The sequence below is a fragment of the Meles meles genome, chromosome X (assembly GCF_922984935.1).
Source record: "Meles meles chromosome X, mMelMel3.1 paternal haplotype, whole genome shotgun sequence".
In the NCBI taxonomy this organism is placed as follows: Eukaryota; Metazoa; Chordata; class Mammalia; order Carnivora; family Mustelidae; genus Meles; species Meles meles.
Window position 1 is genome coordinate 74293651 of NC_060087.1, and position 20573 is coordinate 74314223.

Genomic DNA, 20573 nt, shown 5'->3' on the forward strand with positions numbered 1-20573 from the left:
ATAAAGAGCTTAATAAACTCAACACCCAAAGAACAAACAATCCAATCAAGAAATGGGCAGAGGACATGAACAGACATTTCTGCAAAGAAGTCATCCAGATGGCCAACAGACACATGAAAAAGTGCTCAACATCACTGAGTATCAGGGAAATACAAATCAAAACCACAATGAGATATCACCTCACACCAGTCAGAATGGCTAAAATTAACAAGTCAGGAAATGACAAATGCTGGCGAGGATGCAGAGAAAGGGGAACCCTCCTACACTGTTGGTGGAATGCAAGCTGGTGCAACCACTCTGGAAAACAGCATGGAGGTTCCTCAAAATGTTGAAAAAAGAACTACCCTATGACCCAGCAATTGCACTACTGGGTATTTACCCTAAAGGTACAAACACAGTGATCCGAAGGGGCACGTGCACCCGAATGTTTATAGCAGCAATGTCTACAATAGCCAAACTATGGAAAGAACCTAGATGTCCATCAACAGATGAGTGGATAAAGAAGGTGTAGTATATATACACAATGGAATACTATGCAGCCATCAAAAGAAATGAAATCTTGCCATTTGCAACAACATGGATGGAACTAGAGGATATCATGCTTAGTGAAATACGTCAATTGGAGAAAGACAACTATCATATGATCTCCCTGATATGAGGACATGGAGATGCAACATGGGGGGTTAGGGAGATAGGAGAAGAATAAATGAAACAAGATGGGATTGGGAGGGAGACAAACCATAAGTGACTCTTAATCTCGCAAAACAATCTGAGTTTTGCTGGGGGGAGTTGGGGTTGGGGGGGGTTATGCACATTGGGTAGGTTATGTGCTATGGTGAGTGCTGTGAAGTGTGAAAACCTGGTGATTCACAGACCTGTACCCCTGGGGATAAAAATACATTATATGTTAATTAAAAAATAAGAAATAAATAAAAAATTTAAAAAAACACTATGTAATTTTCTTATTTATAATGTTGCATATTTTTCTATGACAACACAATTATTGTTTTCAACGTTTCTCATAGCAAAAAAAATCTCATTTTAAAAGTGATAAAATACACTTCCAAAACAGTGATAAACATGCCTACTTGGTAATTTATGTTGCACCATAAAGTGATATTCTTGAAGTAGTTTAAAAGAGCCTCTAAATAATTGTGGGGATCTTGGATGAATCAAATCACTCCCTCAGCTCCACTCAGAGTTTTGTCATTTTGAAACTGAGTTAGCTTAATACTGAAATTATTCATACAAAAATTGTTGTTTGATAGACCCATTGGGAGTTCTGGTACCATAAAATACAAGCTAACTTGCCTATTTAAATGAAGAACCCTCTTGTGATTAAGGTAAACAAGAGAGGACTGCTGTTTTTAATGTAGCAGATGTCCCTGGTTGAAATCCCTCTCACCTACAGCAAAGTATGGGAACTAGTACTATAACTAATAATACATCACATTTGTACAGCACATCACACTTTTGCAAATGTTAAGTAAAAAAAAAAAAGAAAATAAGTCATTACCAATCTGATCTTGTAGGTGGTGAAATTATTCTGATGAGAAAATTGGCTATGTGAATTGTTTTGTCTCCTGTACAATACAAACTCAAACCTAAGTCTTTAGGTCTAGTCCATTTTGCTCCACACCGCAGCTGCCTTTCATAAGTGACATAATTTTTATGACTGAGTTAAGAAAAAGATAAAACTCTAAAAATGTATGGTTACCAATTACTGGTAGTGTATGCAAGCTCTGATATTTTATATCATTATGTCAATATCATGGAAGACCCTGTATCTCACTCTACTATCTACTCTCCAATGAAAGAAAAGAAAAATAGAAAGTAAATGAGAGAAAGAGGGAGAGATTAGCCAGTTTGTAAAAAAAATACTCAATGGCTCACGTGGATCATAGAAAAGTCTCTCAAATTTGGTTATGCATTTGAAAATGTTAGGAATGATTCAAATAGTTTATATGATGGTTATATTTTTAGTGACAAATTAGAGATTACAATAGAATTTGTTATAGTTCCAGAGTAACTTCCTGATGAGACTACTGAAAATTGTTTGGCAATATAGTAACTTAGTCTAAATAAGAAAAGATATATTGATTTGAAGTATCTACATAAGGCACAGCAATATCTAGTTCTATACAGAAATATTTAGTTAACCTATAAGATTAATTTTAAATTATTTTATTTTGGAATTATTTTATTACTAATTTCAAGAAAAACACACTTCTCTACACTTTTCCAAGAGGTTTGATACTCATTTTTTAATCCATGTTCACTTTGTTGTAAAAGTTGCTAGATGAATATAACATACTTGCTAAGTGTTTCATCAGTGTGGACTACTGTTTATAGAATTACAATGGCTAACTTAATGTGTTAACTTACCCATGGAGTGTCTAAAGTTTGGATCAAACATAATTCTGGGTGTATCTGTGAGGATGTTTCTGAATGAAGCCCATTCACATTAGGGAGGGCTATCTGTCTTACAGTCTATGATTCAAATGTTCGTAATTGACTCTTGAGAGTTTAATATTATTCTTTAACATTAAAATTATTTGTGTTTTAATAAACATTGGGGATCAAATGGCCCTTCTTTTCACTACATCTGTATCTTTGGGGTAAATACCCAGCAGTGCAATTGCAGGGTCATAGGGAAGCTCTATTTTTAATTTCTTCAGGAATCTCCACACTGTTCTCCAAACTGGCTGCACTAACTTGCATTCCCACCAACAGTGTAAGAGGGTTCCCCTTTCTCCACATCCTCTCCAACACACGTTGTTTCCTGTCTTGCTAATTTTGGCCATTCTAACTGGTGTGAGGTGGTATCTCAATGTTGTTTTAATTTGAATCTCCCTGATGGCTAGTGATGATGAACATTTTTTCATGTGTCTGATAGCCATTTGTATGTCTTCGTTGGAGAAGTGTCTGTTCATATCTTCTGCCCATTTTTTGATATGATTATCTGTTTTGTGTGTGTTGAGTTTGAGAAGTTCTTTATAGATCCTGGATATCAACCTTTTGTCTGTACTGTCATTTGCAAATATCTTCTCCCATTCCGTGGGTTGCCTCTTTGTTTTGGAAACTGGAAGGGGAGATGAAGCATGAGAGACTATGGACTCTGAAAAACAACCAGAGGGTTATGAAGGGGCGGCGGGGGGGTGGGGTGGGTGGGAGGTTGAGGAACCAGGTGGTGGGTAATAGGGAGGGCACGTACTGCATGGAGCACTGGGTGTGATGCCAAAACAATGAACACTGTTATGCTGTAAATAAACAAATAAAAATAAATGAATTAAAAAAATTATTTGTGTTTTTACAATATCAATACAGTATTACAAAAAAACACTATTATAGCAAAACTTTTTGGTTACTTTTATTTATAGTAGATACTAAAATAACTAAAGAAAGCAGTAATATGTTTTTTGCACATCCTGCTTAACACTCAGTTTCAGTCACATAATAAGAAAAGGAAGATAATTTCATTTTGAGCAAAAAAAATAATTCAAGCTGTTTATCAGGATGTGTTTTTTTTTCTTTTTTTTTATTTTTATTTGTTTATTTACAGCATAACAGTGTTCATTGTTTTGGCATCACACCCAGTGCTCCATGCAGTACGTGCCCTCCTCATTACCCACCACCTGGTCCCTCAACCTCCCAACCCCCCCCTCCCCCACCGCCCCTTCATAACCCTCTAGTTGTTTTTCAGAGTCCATAGTCTCTCATGGTTCATCTCCCCTTCCAGTTTCCCTCAACTCCCTCTCCTCTCCATCTCCCATGTCCTCCATGTTATTTGTTATGCTCCACAAATAAGTGAGACCATATGATACTTGACTCTCTCTGCTTGACTTATTTCGCTCAGCATAATTTCTTCCAGTCCCGTCCATGTTGCTACAAAAGTTGGGTATTCGTCCTTTCTGATGGAGGCATAATACTCCATTGTGTATATGGACCACATCTTCCTTATCCATTCATCCATTGAAGGGCATCTTGGTTCTTTCCACAGTTTGGCGACCGTAGACATTGCTGCAATAAACATTGGGGTACAAATGGCCCTTCTTTTCACTACATCTGTATCTTTGGGGTAAATACCCAGCAGTGCAATTGCAGGGTCATAGGGAAGCTCTATTTTTAATTTCTTCAGGAATCTCCACACTGTTCTCCAAACTGGCTGCACTAACTTGCATTCCCACCAACAGTGTAAGAGGGTTCCTCTTTCTTCACATCCTCTCCAACACACGTTGTTTCCTGTCTTGCTAATTTTGGCCATTCTAACTGGTGTGAGGTGGTATCTCAATGTTGTTTTAATTTGAATCTCCCTGATGGCTAGTGATGATGAACATTTTTTCATGTGTCTGATAGCCATTTGTATGTCTTCGTTGGAGAAGTGTCTGTTCATATCTTCTGCCCATTTTTTGATATGATTATCTGTTGCTGTGATCACCAAGACAGCGTGGTACTGGCATAAAAACAGACACATAGACCAGTGGAACAGAGTGGAGAGCCCAGATATGGACCCTCAACTCTATGGTCAAATAATCTTTGACAAAACAGGAAAAAATATTCAATGGAAAAAAGACAGTCTCTTCAATAAATGGTGCTGGGAAAACTGGACAGCTATATGTAGAAGAATGAAATTCGACCATTCTCTTACACCGTACACAAAGATAAACTCGAAATGGATAAAAGACCTCAACGTGAGACAGGAATCTATCAGAATCCTAGAGGAGAACGTAGGCAGTAACCTCTTCGATATCAGCCACAGCAACTTTTTTCAAGATATGTCTCCAAAGGCCAAGGAAACAAAAGCAAAAATGAACTTTTGGGACTTCCTCAAGATCAAAAGCTTCTGCACAGCAAAGGAAACAGTCAACAAAACAAAGAGGCAACCCACGGAATGGGAGAAGATATTTGCAAATGACAGTACAGACAAAAGGTTGATATCCAGGATCTATAAAGAACTTCTCAAACTCAACACACACAAAACAGATAATCATATCAGGATGTGTTTTGATTGTGAGAGTAAGATAACAGGAAACTTAATACTTAGTTTAAGAATATAAGTAAATTAGCAGGTAGTTTTCAAGTTTGACTTTTTGGTAGGATTAATCTTTGAACTATGTAACTGATGTTCCTATAGACTATGTGGTATCTGTATTTAGCATATAGGAATATAAATGGTATGATTTAATAATATATATTTAACAGTCCATCAATTATAATATAATTCTCCCCGTAATGCTATAGTTTCAGGACTCTGAAACTTCAAATTTTGAATAATGACCAGAGATGGGAAAAAGAGGAAGAACATTTTACCAAGCAAATTTAGAGAATTAAAATACAGAAATTTGGAAAATTTAAGATCTGTATTAAATGTTAACAAAATATTGTTTATGTGCCTCTCAATATTAAACTCATAATGTTAATTTTATTTTTAGATGTGTTCTCTATTTTAGATGTGTTTTCTTTTATGTACTTTTCTTTTTATTTTTGAATCTTAAATAACTGTAACAATTGTCTTAGTTTGAAATATTTATCTTTTTGACCGGGTTTCACAGAAAGATCCACCTCATATTTTCCCTGCTTCAGAGGTTCAAAAGTTCATTTTCTTCTTTGCATCACAGAATTATTAGTATTAATGTAATTTAATATCCTCTAACTACTTTTTCTTGCCTCCTTGCAGACAATTTGTATTTCATGTCACTGTCACTTGATTGACTAAAGGTGGTCTTATCCTATGCAACTTTTAAAGAATAAACACATACAAACATGTTCAGTTAATTTATTATAATTACTTATAGAATTGAGAAGGATTTTGTTAGTTAAGTTTAAAGGATTGAACTGCAAATTGTGTTTAACCAAAATAGATATTTTTATTAAGACATAAAATATACATTCAGCAGAATTGGCTGATTTTGATAGTTCTTAAGCTCTTCCAGTTAACATTGATGTATTAATAAGTTTTTAATTAATTTTTGAATGTTACTTAACTTTAATTAAAGACCATAATGTATATAATTTTAGAAATTAAAGTTCTAATGTTACAAAAAATCAGGGACAAAGAAACAAATAATCTGATTAAAAAATGAGAAGACATGAACAGACATTTTTCCAAAAAAGACAAACAGATGGTCAACAGACACATGGGAAGATGCTCAACATCATTCAACATCAGAAAAAAAAAAATGAAAACTACAATGAGATATCACCTCACACCTCTCACAATGGTTAAAAGTAACAGCACAAGAAACAAAAGATGCTGGTGAGGATGTGGAGAAAGGGGAAACCTCTTACATTGTTGTTGGGAATGTGAACTGGTGCATCCATTCTAGAACACAGGATGGAGTTTCCTCAGAAAGTTAAAAATAGGACAGTAAATGAAACAAGATGGGATTGGGAGGGAGACAAACCATAAATGACTCTTAATCTCACAAAACAAACTGGGGGTTGCTGGGGGGAGGTGGGATTGGGAGAGGGGGAGTGGGCTATGGACATTGGGGAGGGGAGGCGAACCATAAGAGACTATGGACTCTGAAAAACAACCTGAGGGTTTTGAAGGGTCAGGGGTGGGAGGTTGGGGCAACCTGAGGGTTTTGAAGGGTCAGGGGTGGGAGGTTGGGGGAACAGGTGGTGGGTAATGGGGAGGGCACGTTTTGCATGGAGCACTGGGTGTTGTGCAAAAAGAATGAATACTGTTACACTGAAAAAATAAATAAAATGAAAAAAAAAATAAAAAAAAATACTTTTGAATAAAAAAAAATAGGACAGCCCTATCATCTGGCGATTGCACTACTAGGTATTTACCTAAATAATACAAAAATACTAATTTGAAGGGATACGTGCACCCTGATGCTTATAGCAATATTATCAACAATTGCCAAATTATGAAGGAACCCAAATGTCCATGTCCATCAACTAATGAATGGATAAAGAAGAAATTATATATATATATATATATATATATATATATATATATATATACACACAATGAAATATTATTCAGCCATCAAAAAGAATGAAATCTTGCTATTTGCAACAATATAGATGGAGCTACAGAGTAGTATGCTAAGCAAAATGTTAGTTAGAAAAAGACATATACTATATGATTTCACTCATATGTGAAATTTAAGAAACAAATGATTGTGGGGGAAAAAGGAGAGGCAAGCCAAGAAACAGACCCTTAACTATAGAGAACAAACTGATGGGTACCAGAGGGGAGGGAGGTGGGGGGATGGGTTAAATAGGTAATGAGAATTAAGGAGTGCACTTGTGATGAGCACCAAGTGTTGTATGTACATGTTGAATCACCAAATTGTATACCTGAAACTAATAGTGCACTGTATGCTAACTAGCTGGAATGTAAATAAAAGCTTAAAATAAATCAGGGACAATATATTTTCCTAATACTGTGGATTTGACTTAAAATATGTCCTTATATGATTTAGTTTTTTTGTGGTATGTTCATTTCTGCAAGTTTTGAGATTTAATTAAACGTTTTCAGTTAAAAAAATGAGAAACTTGCTTGAGTACAGCTCAACCAAATATTTTAATCTAATATCCATTATGTGTAAGTCATTTGCAAATTATATGAATTTATATTGCTTTTTAGTTTTATCCCAGTGTTATGGTCTTTACTTTGGAAAGGTTGCATATATATACATAGATACAGATATATATCTATACACATACACACACCCATACATTATATTTTTATATATAATATACACACACATACATATGTATACATATATATCAGTAAACAAATCAGTAAGTTAGATATTGTGTCAGTATATTATTACTACAGGTTAATTTGAAGCAATTGATTTTACCATTGTGTACTTATGTGCCACACTCAGGAGCTCTGTACAGCCCTGGGCATCACCAAATGATTGAATTCCTAAGCAGTTTGAAGGATGGAGATGCTTTATGAGAAAATTGGAGCAGACTTCAATGACTTGAGTCAACTGCAAGAGACAAGCTGCAGCCAGCAAATTTTCAATAGTATCTTCTTTTAACTGCAGGACACCTAGATGGTTTGAAAAAGTAAAGAATGATTATATGTCCCATAAAGTAAGACACAAATGTGCTAACTAGTTGAATTTTTCAGTTTCTCTCATTACTAAGGCTATCTTTTCTAGTGCACAGTAACCACTATAGGAATACTTTTAAAAGCCACTATATGTGGGGCCCCTGGGTGTATCACTCAGTTATGCTGCTGCCTTTGGCTCATGTCATGATCCCAGGGTCCTGAGATTAAGTCATGCATCAGGTATTTTGCTCAGTTGGGAGCCTGCTTCTCTCTCTGCCTTTGCCTGCCACTCTGCCGGCTTGTGCGTGCTCTCTCTCTCTCTCTCTCTGATAAATAAATAAATAAAATCTTTTTAAAAAGCCAACATATGCAAGGGTCTCTGTAAAAACACTAATAAGATGGCTGAAGGGAGCCAGACTAGATTATCAAACACAACTGTAGCAAATGAACAATGAACACCACTACTGTAAAGAACAGCAACTTATTTCTTTGTCACCATAGATCTCACCTAACTCTTATATCAATCATTGAACACTATATCTGAAACTAATGATGTGCTATATGTTGGCTAATTGAATTTAAATAAAAAAGAAAGAAAGAATCCCCAATTCTTTCACCTAAATAAATAGATAAATAAATAAATCTTATATAAAAAACTGTAAATGCTAGGTCTCAAGGAGTATTTTATTTATTTATTTATTTATTTATTTATTTATTTATTTTTTCAAGGAGTATTTTATCATATTGTATAATGCCCATGCAGGTAACTATCATTTGCATGGAAAAAAATTTGGTAATTAAGTAGAGCATTGAGGTTATATGTCTATATTTTTGTGTGTCTGTCTGCATTTATTTGCTGATAAGGAAGACTTTGCTCAGATATTGTGCCCAGAACTGACACCTGACATTCTCTCAAAAGAAAAAAAGCATTACTGAGAGTACTCAAACAAATGTTTATATGATAATTTTCTTAGATACAAAAAACTGGCTTTGTTTTTAAATATCTGTGAAGAGATTTTTAAAAAATGAGATCAGAGCTGTTTAAGCTCTTTCCTTTATATTAAAATATATATATGTATATATGTAAATATGTACATATATATGTATGTATATACAAACAAAATTTTCAGAGGAAGTATTGTTAAGTTATTGCAAATGTAAGTTATTTTCATAAGTTATATTCCTTTTTTGTTTGTCTTAGCCAAACTATATGTAAGCTATAAAAAAATTTTCATATGGAATACTATAAACTATTTGTTTATATTTTTCTTATAAAATGCCTTAAATGGATTCCATATGATTTCACAAGCATAAATAAAAGAGTAAATATATACTGTGAGATGCTCTGTATTTGTTTCAACCTCTAAAATATGTTGCTAAAGGTTGTCATCCATCAGCAGATTTTCTTGAGTTGTTTGTTTTTTTTGTCATGGATTTTGAAGAGACAGCCCTGCCCATACCTCATGAAACCCAGAGAAGTTATAAACTATTCTGATTCAGATCTAAGATTCACCTACTACAGACATAGAAACTTGGCCCAGTTATTAAGAAGAATATTAATTTCTTGGGCGCCTGGGTGGCTCAGTTGGTTAAGCGACTTCCTTCAGCTCAGGTCATGATCCTGGAGTCCCGGGATCGAGTCCCGCATCAGGCTTCCAGCTCCACAGGGAGTCTGCTTCTCTCTCTGACCTTCTCCTCGTTCACACTCTCTCTCACTGTCTCTCTCTCTCAAATAAATAAATAAAAATATTTTTAAAAAAAGAAGAATATTAATTTCTTAATGAACAAAATCCTAAAACTCCTAAAAGAAGACAGTAAAAAATATCTCCTTGGAATTGGTCTTGGCAATAATTTCTTGGATAATACACCAAAAGACAGGCCACAAAAGCTAAAATAAACAAGTGGGACTACATCAAACTAAAAAGCTTCTGCATAGAAAGGAAATATAAAATATATTGAAACGGTAATCCACAGAATGATAGAAATATTGCAAACCCTTATCTGATAAGGGGTTAATATCCAAAATATATAAAGGACTCATATAATTCAATAACATGAAAGAAAATAACCCAATAAAAAAAAAGAACAAGTAGGGGGGCCTGGGTGACTCAGTTGGTTAAGTTTTGCCTTTGGCTCAAGTCATGGTCCTGGGATCCAGCTGCTGATCCTTGCTAAGCAGCAAGTGTGTGTCTGTGTCTCCTTCTCCTCCCCACCTCATGTCCCCCTTTCCCCTCCCTCAAATAAATAGATAAAATATTTAAAAAATAAATAAAATAAATAAAAATTCAAAAAGAGAAAGTAACCTGGATAAGCTTTTTTTCCCCCAGAGATGACATACAAATGACCAATAGATATGAAAACGTGTTTAACATCACTAATTACCAGGAAAATGTAAATCAAAATCAAAAGAAGGGATAACCAATGTTGGTGAAGTTTTAGAGGAAAGGGAACATTTATGCACTGTTTGTGGGAATGTAAATTAATAACATTATGGAGAACAGTATGGTGACTCATGAAAAAATTAGAAAATTAAATTACCATATGATCCAACAATTCTATTCCTGATTAGATATACAAAGAAATGAAATCAGGATCTTAAGACATATCTGCACTCCCATGTTTGTTGCACTATTATTTACAGTAGCTAGGATATGGAAATAACCAACCTAAATGCCCTTCAACAGTTGAATGGATAAAGAGAAAAAAGAATATATGTGTGATATTAATAATAGGTATATATGTATATAATTTCTCTGATTTCATAGAAATGGTAGGTAGAATGGTAGTTGCTAGGCACTGGGAGGGGGAAATGGGAAGGTGTAGGTCAAAGGGTGCAAACTTTCAGTTATAAGATAAATAGTTATGAGGATCTAATGTACAGAATGGTGTCTATAGTTAGTAATATGGTATTGGGCACTGTATCCTTGAAAATTGTTGAGAGCATATCTTAAGCATTCTCACCACAAAAAATAATTAACTATTTGAGATAATGTGTGCATTACTTATCTTCATTTATGTAATCATTCTACTTGTGTATATATAGCAAATCATCACATAGTATACTTTAAATATATACAATTATATTTGTCAATTTTTTGCTTAATAAAGTTGGAATACAGAAATATTTCACTTCTTGACCTCCAAACTCATCCTGTTACCTTTGCCTTATAATTTGAGTAAATATGACTTTGTTATTTCTAAGGAAGAGACTACATTTTTAATACAAAGTTAGAATACTGCACTTCAAACTTTTACAAATGAGAATGGGGTACCTAGGTGGCTCATTTGTTTAAATGTCCACCTCTTGATTTCAGGTCGTGATCTCTGCATCTTGGAATCAAGCCCTGCATCAGGCTCCAAGTGCTGAACATGGAGTCTGCTTGAGATTCTCTTTCCCTCTCATTCTGCCCCTCCCCACCACACTCTCAATAAATGAATAAATAATTTTTTTTTAAATGAGAACATACCCACACCATTCAAGAAAGAGGCAGACATGTCCTTCTATTTTTGTGTTAAAATAGTTTTATTCTCTCATGGTCAAAAATTTTATAGCTTAGGGCTCCTGGGTGGCTCAGTGGGTTAAGCCGCTGCCTTCAGCTCAGGTCATGATCTCAGGGTCCTGCGATCGAGTCCCGCATCAGGCTCTCTGCTCAGCGGTGAGCCTGCTTCCCTCTCTCTCTCTCTCTGCCTGCCTCTCTGTCTACTTGTGATCTCTCTCTGTAAAATAAATAAATAAAAAATCTTTAAAAAAATTTATAGCTTATTATTTACCTCTTATTCTTTTATACTACTGAATTTAAATTCTGATTCTGTCCCTTACTACCTTGGGAAAGTAACTTAACTGGTAGATTCTTCAGTTTTATCATTTCTAGTTGGAATAATAATAAGGTAGATTATATAATGTAGGATTTTTGTGAGGATTGAATGACTTAATACATGCCACTTTACCTGTGTAAGCATACTGCACCAAGGAATTAAGTGCATTGGGATCAACTCCTTCCATCCTGACCTCTTCTTGTTTGGCTTCAAGCACATCATTAGTAAACATTGCAGCAAAATAATCAGACACTGCGCTGAGAACCAACCTTGAAATGGGAGTGTTTCATAGGAACTTAAATTAGTCAGTAGTCTCACTGAAAAGCATGAAATACAATCAGTAAGTTTGTAACACTGCTGAGTTTGTTATCTGCATGAATCTTTTGCAGTTTAGTAAAGTATAGTGAAATTAGGTAAATTAAGTAATTTGCTTCTCTTTTGAGGGTTTGTGCTATTTTACATCAATTTCTCTAAACTTTGGCTCTTCTAAATATCACACAAGGAAATGGACCATATATGCTACTGCATTTTCAATGTAGGGAGATAAAAATATATTCTCCTCAGCATTCTGATTTGCTTTAAGTAGACCAATTCATTCTCATTCACATGCTATACTCATGAAACAATCTGTGTACATAAGGATACGTACCGATGGGCTGGAATTCGGAGGTGTCCAGCAATAAGTAGTACATCACACAGTTGTTTCTCTTTCAGGTAGTTCTCCATTCTGTGGAGAGTTTGCTCTGCATGGTTTATAGCATGAAACTGCTCCTCAGATCTGTTGACATTCATTTCTTCAGGATTTTGTGTATCCATTCTGAAATGTGAGTAAGAGGGAGAACATGGTTTATTCTTTTAATGAGTGTGCAAATGTCCAGTGGAAATTTGGGCACACTGACTTCTAAAAGAAATATGCTAGATTAAACTAAAATTAAAATTTGCCCTCAAATCTTAAATAATTCACTATGATTACTGTCTAATTTTCCATTAAAGTGTCATAGCTCATATTTATACTTGGAATGGAACCATAAATATGTATATTTCCATTGAAGGGCTAGTGGTAATTTTTATATGCACAAACATAAACTTCAAAATGCTAGCTAATTTCTTTGATTTTTATTGGTATCACAATTACACCATTAGGCATAAAATTGTATTTATGATTCAAAATGCATTTCAAATTTAATTATGTGTTTCTTGAAAAATCTCAAAATTAAGTTCTATAACATTCTTTACAATGTCAGTTCCATCAAGAAAATATAAAATTTCCACATTTTATATCTTTTTCCAGATATATTGAGATATAATTGGTATATAACATTGTGTGATTTTAAGATGTACAGTGTAATGATTTCATATATGTATATATCATGAAATTATTACCACAGTAAGGTTAGTTAACACATCCATTACCTCCCATTTCTCATGTGTGTGGTGAAAACACTTAAGATCTAGTTTCTTGGCAACTTTCAAGTATACAATACAGTATTGTTAACTATAGTCACCATGGTGTACATTAGATCCCCAGAGCTTATTTATCTTCCTTTATTTCCCAGATCAGTGGATTTTATTTTACTTTTTTAAACTTACATTAAATTAGCCAACATATAGTACAGCATTAATTGCAGATATAGAGTTCAATAATTCATCAGTTGCATAGAACACCCAGTGCTCATCACATCATATCTTCCCCCTAATGCCCATCATGCAATGACCCCACCTCCCCTCCAGCAACCCTCAGCTTGTTTTCTGTAGTCAAGAGTCTCTCATAGTTTTTCTCCCTTTCTGATGACTTCTTATTCAGGTTTCCCTCCCTTCCGTTATGATCCTCTGGGCTGTTTCTTATATTCCACATATACATTAAACCATATGATAACTGTCTTTCTGTTATTGACTTATTTCACTCAGCACAATACCTTCCAGTTCCATCAATTCAAATAGTAAGTATTCATCCTTTCCTATGGCTGAGTAATATTCCATTTTGATATTATATGATATATATATCACATATTATATATATATAAAATATATATCTGTGATATATATATATATATATATAATATATATATATAAAATTTCTTCTTTATCCATTCATCTGTCCATGGAAATCTTGGTTCTTTCATCTTTTTTGTTTGTTAATTTTCTTTTTTATTATTATTTTCAATAAGCCAACATATAATACATCATTAATTTTTGAGGTAGTGTTCATTGATTCATTAGTTGCATATAAACCCAGTGCTCATCACAACGTGTGTCCTCCTTAATACCCATCACCTAGTTACCCCATCCCTCCACACTCCTCCCCTCTGCAGCCCTCAGTTTGCTTCCTGGAGTCCAGAGTCTCTCATGGTTTGTCTCCCTCTCTGATTTTTCCCAGTTTTCCCTCCCTTCCCCTATGGTCCTCTGAACTACACCTTATGTTTCATATATGAGTGAAACCATATGATAATTGTCTTTCTCTGCTTAACTTATTTTACTTAACATAGTCCCCTCCAGTTCCATCTATGTCCATGCAAATGGTAGGCATTCATCATTTCTGATGGCTGAGTAATATTCCATTGTAAATATGAACCACATCTTCTTTATCTATTCATCTGTTGAAGGATATCTTGGATACTTCCACACTCCGAAGATACATATGTAGTGAAAAGAAGGAGCACATGCACCACAATGTCCACAATACCTCTTTCATCTTCTAAGTGAAAGTTTGTATATTTTGACTATTTAAGCAAATATGATGACTGCTGAATTTTCAATGATGAAAGTTGTCTATGTGTTTTTTTCAGCATCACACAATGGTGGAATTTAAATACTAACACAAACATATAGAGACTTACAATCAGTAGAACCTTAAATACTTAATGCTTGGATGAACATACTTAAATTTTTTGCTTATTGTCTTTCTTGCTTTCAGGCATCATTTCCAACCACCATTAGTTTTAGGTTCCCCCACCCCCAACTCAGCCTGTATTTCTTTGAAGATAACTTGGTCCAGGGTGACCAGACTTTCTGTTTAATTTAAATAAATTATTCATCTATGAATCTTCTCTTTTTTTCTTTACATCTCTGATTTTTCCTAACCTTTAAAGACTCTTTGGGACCTTCAGTTTAAGTATTGCATGGATATTAAGGTAGCATGGTGTGAATATCTTTAAAAATTTTCTGCTACAAAATATGTTCATTTTAGAGGGGAACAATACTTCCTCACCATAGGCTAGAAAGCATTTAGCTTTCACTTAACTCAGTTATCCTAATATTTCCTCTGCTCAAGTAATGGTTTGATTTACATTGAGTCAAAAAAATATTTGATGTCATATTATTTTAGCTTTCTTCATGTATACTCAATCATTTATTGAAGAGGAACATATTCTAAAGGAGGAATATATTTGGGAAGTTTTGGCCAGGAAATAATTTTATTCTGTGAAATTTCTTCAGGCTAAGGATAAAAAAAATCATCTTTAATTACTCACTAGTTTGGGATGTGTTTACTTGGGCACACAAATTTATCAGATTACTCTAGTATTATTTATAATTAAAATACAGATTTTTAGAACCTGAAAATCCTACCAACACGAACCACACAGAATTTTGTTATATTTGAAAGGACAGACGCAACTGTATCTTGTGTTTAATCATCAAGAAATTAGTACACAAAGAAATATGGGTATATCAATATATTACATCCAAAACATAACATACATATTAATCTAAATATGTAAAATATTATAACCTATACTTAGTCATTATTTAGACAGAATATAATAAAACAAGTCAAGCAAAGAAAAAAATAACAACAATTAAACTATTGAAACATAACCCAATCTGAATGAGTTCCCAGAGCCTATAAATTAAAATTCTCTTCCTCCATTTTAGATACTGTAATGTCAGGTCAGATGTTATAATGGAATCCAATGCATCAAAGAATATTCTTCCCTTTTCTTTATTGTACAGTATCTACAGATGGTGACATGGGAGGCAGCATGCTGAACTGAAAAAAAGCATCAGATGCCTAGATTTAGTTCCTGCCTTTATATACAAGCTGAATGATCTTGGGTAAGTCACTTCCATCTTTCTAAGCTTTAATTTTCTCCTATAAAATGGAGATAAAAATAATACTAATATCAATACTACCAAGATTAATGTTTATGTCACATAGCTGTTCAAATGGTTACATGAGAAAATGTACATGAATGTCTCTGTATAAATGCTAAATCTTATGTTAAGTTTATCCTCTATGTAGTTATTTCCATAAAAATCTTTAAAAATTTTTATCTGGAACTTATATTCATTTAATTAATAGACTTTGATTTTTAGGACAGTTATGGAATTATAAAAAAAGTTGAGAAGTACAGAGAATTCTTTACCTTTGGTTGTCATAACTATGGAAAGGTGTTACTGGCATCAAGTAGGTAGAGGCTAGATTATACTAATAAGCATCCTGTAATGCACAGGGCAGTTCTCTACAATAATTTTTCAGCCAAAAATTTCAGTGGTTCTAAGTTTAAAACACTCTGGTCTATCTCTTAATTCTATAGTTAGCTTTTTAAGACTTTGAAAGCAGAGGATATATTTAAAAAATAATAAAGTATGCACCTTATAATATATTTCGTACAGAATGAACATGTAATCACTGATTTAAGTCTAATTTCAGTGACTAGTCTACCTTAACTTTTTTTTTTACTATGGCAAAATGGGTAAATTTGTTAAGTTTTGAGAATGAGGAAGGGAATCTGAGTTATCATTACAAAGGACCATTATTATAAATGACATTTTACCATACCAAAAAAACTATTTTTAAACCAAAATTTTTAGAACAGTTTTAGATATACAGAAAAATTGAGATGACAACAGAAATTTACATGTCCATACTCAATTCTTCTTTACACAATTCCTCTTATTATTAATATTTTGCATCAATATGGTACTTTTTATAATTAATAAACAAACACTGATACATTATTATTGAGTAAAGTTCTTCACTTTTTACTTAATGTCCTTTTACTATTCCAACGTCTGTATATCTTGTGATAATTTCTTCGTTTATTCCATTATTGTCTTTATTTCTAGTTAAGTTAAATTTCTTGTAATGAAATATTTTAATTATCTCCTCTTTTCTAATTGTGAATAATCTATATATTTTCTTTTTGGTCACCATTGAGATTACATGTAATAGCTTAAAGACATAACAGTTTATTGTCACCAAGTACATCTGATGACATCACATAGACAATGATTCAGTTGCACAGAAAACCGATTCCTTTATAGCTATGCTCCTTCATTTTTGTTATAGACATCATGATTTACAATTTTTATGTATTGTGTACCCATTATCACAGATTTATACTCTTTTTTATTGTTCAGACTCATAAATCCTATAGAATAATAAAAAGTGGAGTTACAAGCCAATATTATATTAATGCTTGTTTTTATAATTGCTATGCAGCTTCCATCTTCTGAGGACATTATATTTTTGTAGAGTTACTGTCTAGCCTCTTTACTTTCAACTTGGAGTATTATCTTTAATATTTCTTGTTGGGTAGGTCTAATGGTAATAAACTTTCTTTGTATTTATCTAGAAATATCTTAATTTTACCAGATACATAATTAGTTTTGCCAGATACAGAATTATCAGTTCTTTTTTTTTCAGTACTTTAAATATACAAGATTTCTGCTGATGAAACCACAAATGATGTTATTGATGATTACCTATATGTGATTAATCACTTCTCTCACTACTTTCAAAATGCTCTTTTACTTCTGACAGTTTGATTACAATGAGTCTTTTCTGGGTTTATAGGATTTATCCTTTTGCTTTTCATTTAACTACTTGCATTTTACTTACTTATTTATATCTTGTTTTACTGACGTATAATTAGCATACAGTGTATATTAATTTCAGGTGTACACCATAATGATTCAATAATTCTATACATCACTCAGCATTCGCCATACATGTAGTCACCATCTGTCACCAAAAATTATTGCAATCATATGGACTATATTCTCTATGCTATATTTTTCATTTCTAGGAACTATTTATTTTATAACTTGAATTTTGTGCTTCTTGATCTTTAACTACTTCATCCATCCATCTACCCACACACCTCTGGCAACCACCAGTTCCCTGTATCTAAAGATATGGATATCTGTATCTCTCTCTCTCTCTCTTTAATTTGAGAACAGGTGACACAGAATGTTACATTAGTTTCAGGTATACAACATAGTTATTTGACTTCTCTGTAGGTTATGCTATGATTATCAAAATTGTAGCTACCATCTGTCACCATACTTTGCTATTACAATATTATTGACTATATTCCCTATGATGTACCTTTTATTCCTGTGACTTATTCATTCCATAATTGCAAGCCTGTATTTCTGACTACCCTTCACCTATTTTTCCCATTCCCTACATGCTTTACCGCTTACAACAGTTTGTTTTCTGTATGTATATATATGATCCTGCTTTTCATTTGTTTATTCATTTGTTTTTTTTTAATTTTTTTAAATTTTTAAAATAAACATATAATGTATTATTAGCCCCAGGGGTACAGGTCTGTGAGTCGACAGGTTTACATATTTCACAGCACTCACCATTCATTTGTTTTTTTTTTTTTTTTAATTCCACATATAAGTAAAATCATATGGTATTTGTCTTTTTCTGACTGACTTATTTCACTTAGCATTGTACCCTCTAGATCCACCCATGTTGTTGCAAAAGGCATGATTTCATTCTTTTTTATGGCTGAGTGATATTTCATTTTATATCAATCTCACATCTTCTTTATCCATTCCTTTACTGATAGACACTTGGTTCTGTGCCTTTACAGCATTTGAACTATGGTAAAAGACACACTCTGATATAAGTTCATTCAGATCTTTAATTTCAAACTTGGAGGTTTTTTTAAGGCCCTCAATAAATGTCTTTAAACAGCATATATATACATATACATACATATATGTATGTATGTATATGTGTGTGTATATATATATATATATATATCCAAATAGCTTTCCAAAGAGACTTCCAAAATTAACTCTCACCAAAATTTTAAGATAATGCTTTCAGTTCTCTTTCACAGTAAAATTGTTATAAAAAGTTCTGCAGCAAAATCAAACTGAAGGTTTGATTTTGCTGATGTCTTTTTTACTACTCTTCAGAAAAACACAGGAACCTTCAATATCATCCTTAAAATTAAATAAAATCAGATAACAGTAACTTCTGTGATACCAGCTCTATGGTGGATCAAGACCCTCATTCTCTCATGGAAACATCAAGTAAAGAACTACAGACTGATTAAAATAGCTTTGTGAAGGGTGCCTGGATGACTCAGTGGGTTAATCATCTGTCTTTGCCTCAGGTCATGATCCTAGAGTCCCATGATCTAGTCCTGCATTGGGATCCCTGCTCAGCAGGGAGTCTCCTTCTCCCTCTGACCCTCCCATTCTCATGCTCTCTCTCTCTTACCCTCTCTTTCTCAAATAAATAAATAAAAATCTTTAAAAAAATAAAATAAAAAATCTTAGTGAGAGTTCTGGAAACAAGTTGAAGATATGTAGCAACAAAGCAAATGCCTAATTAAGAAAAAGTCACATTCAAATGTACTGTATGATGACTAACATAATAAAGAAAAATGAGTAAGAAATTTCATGTCATTTATGCTTGCTCTTGTACCACGTCTTCATAGACTAGCATGGTGCAATTGGAAGAAAACAGATTCTATCTTGATTTCCTCCTCAGGATATGAGAAAAAGTATAGAACATTTTTACCACATTCTAGCCGATCTGTAGACCACCCAGAAATTCTTTTCAATATTGCTTAGTTTAGAGCTTTGTTGAAAATATCAGTAAAGTTTGGATCTCAGGCTAGAAGCCCCAAAATTTCATGTGCACCACAGCACATGAAAACTGTGGAGGGACTGCAGATCCATGGATACCTAGGGTAAGAGATTATGAGCAAATATATAATGTAATATCCAAAGTCCCAAGAAGTAGGGATGAGATGGAGAGAAATTAAGACAAGTATAAGTAGCCATATAAGTGAGAAGTCTGAGTAAAAACACCCATTCAGGCCCACAGAAAATGCATAACCAGAAAAGGTCTGATCAAGAACTCAAACCTTAATGGTGGGCTGATTAGTTAAATACTTCCCCACAAGGAACCATTATCCAAAGATTTGTAAAGATGGCTGTTTTTCCAAATGTCCATTTTTGAAAAAGATCAGAAGACATATGAAGTAACATGGAAGCATGGCCTCTTCAAAAGGTACAAAATAAATACACAGGAACTGAACTTAAACACTATAGGTTTTAACATTTTGTATAAACAAGTTTCATAAATATCCTCAGACAGCTAAGTTAAAACAAACAAAAGGAACTAAAGGAAATCAGAAAAACAGCATATGAACAAAATAATATCAACAAAGATATATATATATGTATATGTGTATATACATATATATATATAAAGAACCAAACAAATTCTGGATCTGAGAGCTATAATCCCGAATTGAAAAATTCACTGGAGGCCTTCAATATCAGAAATGAACCAGTGTAAAAATCTGTGAACTTGAAGACAGGTAATATGAAGTTATCAAACCTGAGAAATATGAAGAAAAATTGAAAACCATTGAATGCAGAGGTGTCTGGATGGCTCAGTCAGTTAAGCTTCTGACTCTTGATTTCAGCTCGGGTCATGATCTCAGGGTCATGGGATCAAGCCTCCCACATTGTG

General features: G+C 33.6%; 1 protein-coding gene across 1 annotated transcript in view; it reads right to left on the reverse strand.

Annotated features, from left to right (window-relative positions):
- LOC123934687 (kelch-like protein 4) overlaps window positions 1–20573 on the reverse strand; it is a 109183-nt gene that overhangs the window by 27489 nt on the left and 61121 nt on the right. The window contains exons 2-4 of the mRNA XM_045994793.1: window positions 12489–12656; window positions 11972–12108; window positions 7824–8020 (exon numbers count right to left, since the gene is read on the reverse strand). Of these exons, the coding sequence (XP_045850749.1) occupies window positions 7824–8020; window positions 11972–12108; window positions 12489–12656 (502 nt within the window). The remainder of the gene's footprint in view (window positions 1–7823; window positions 8021–11971; window positions 12109–12488; window positions 12657–20573) is intronic.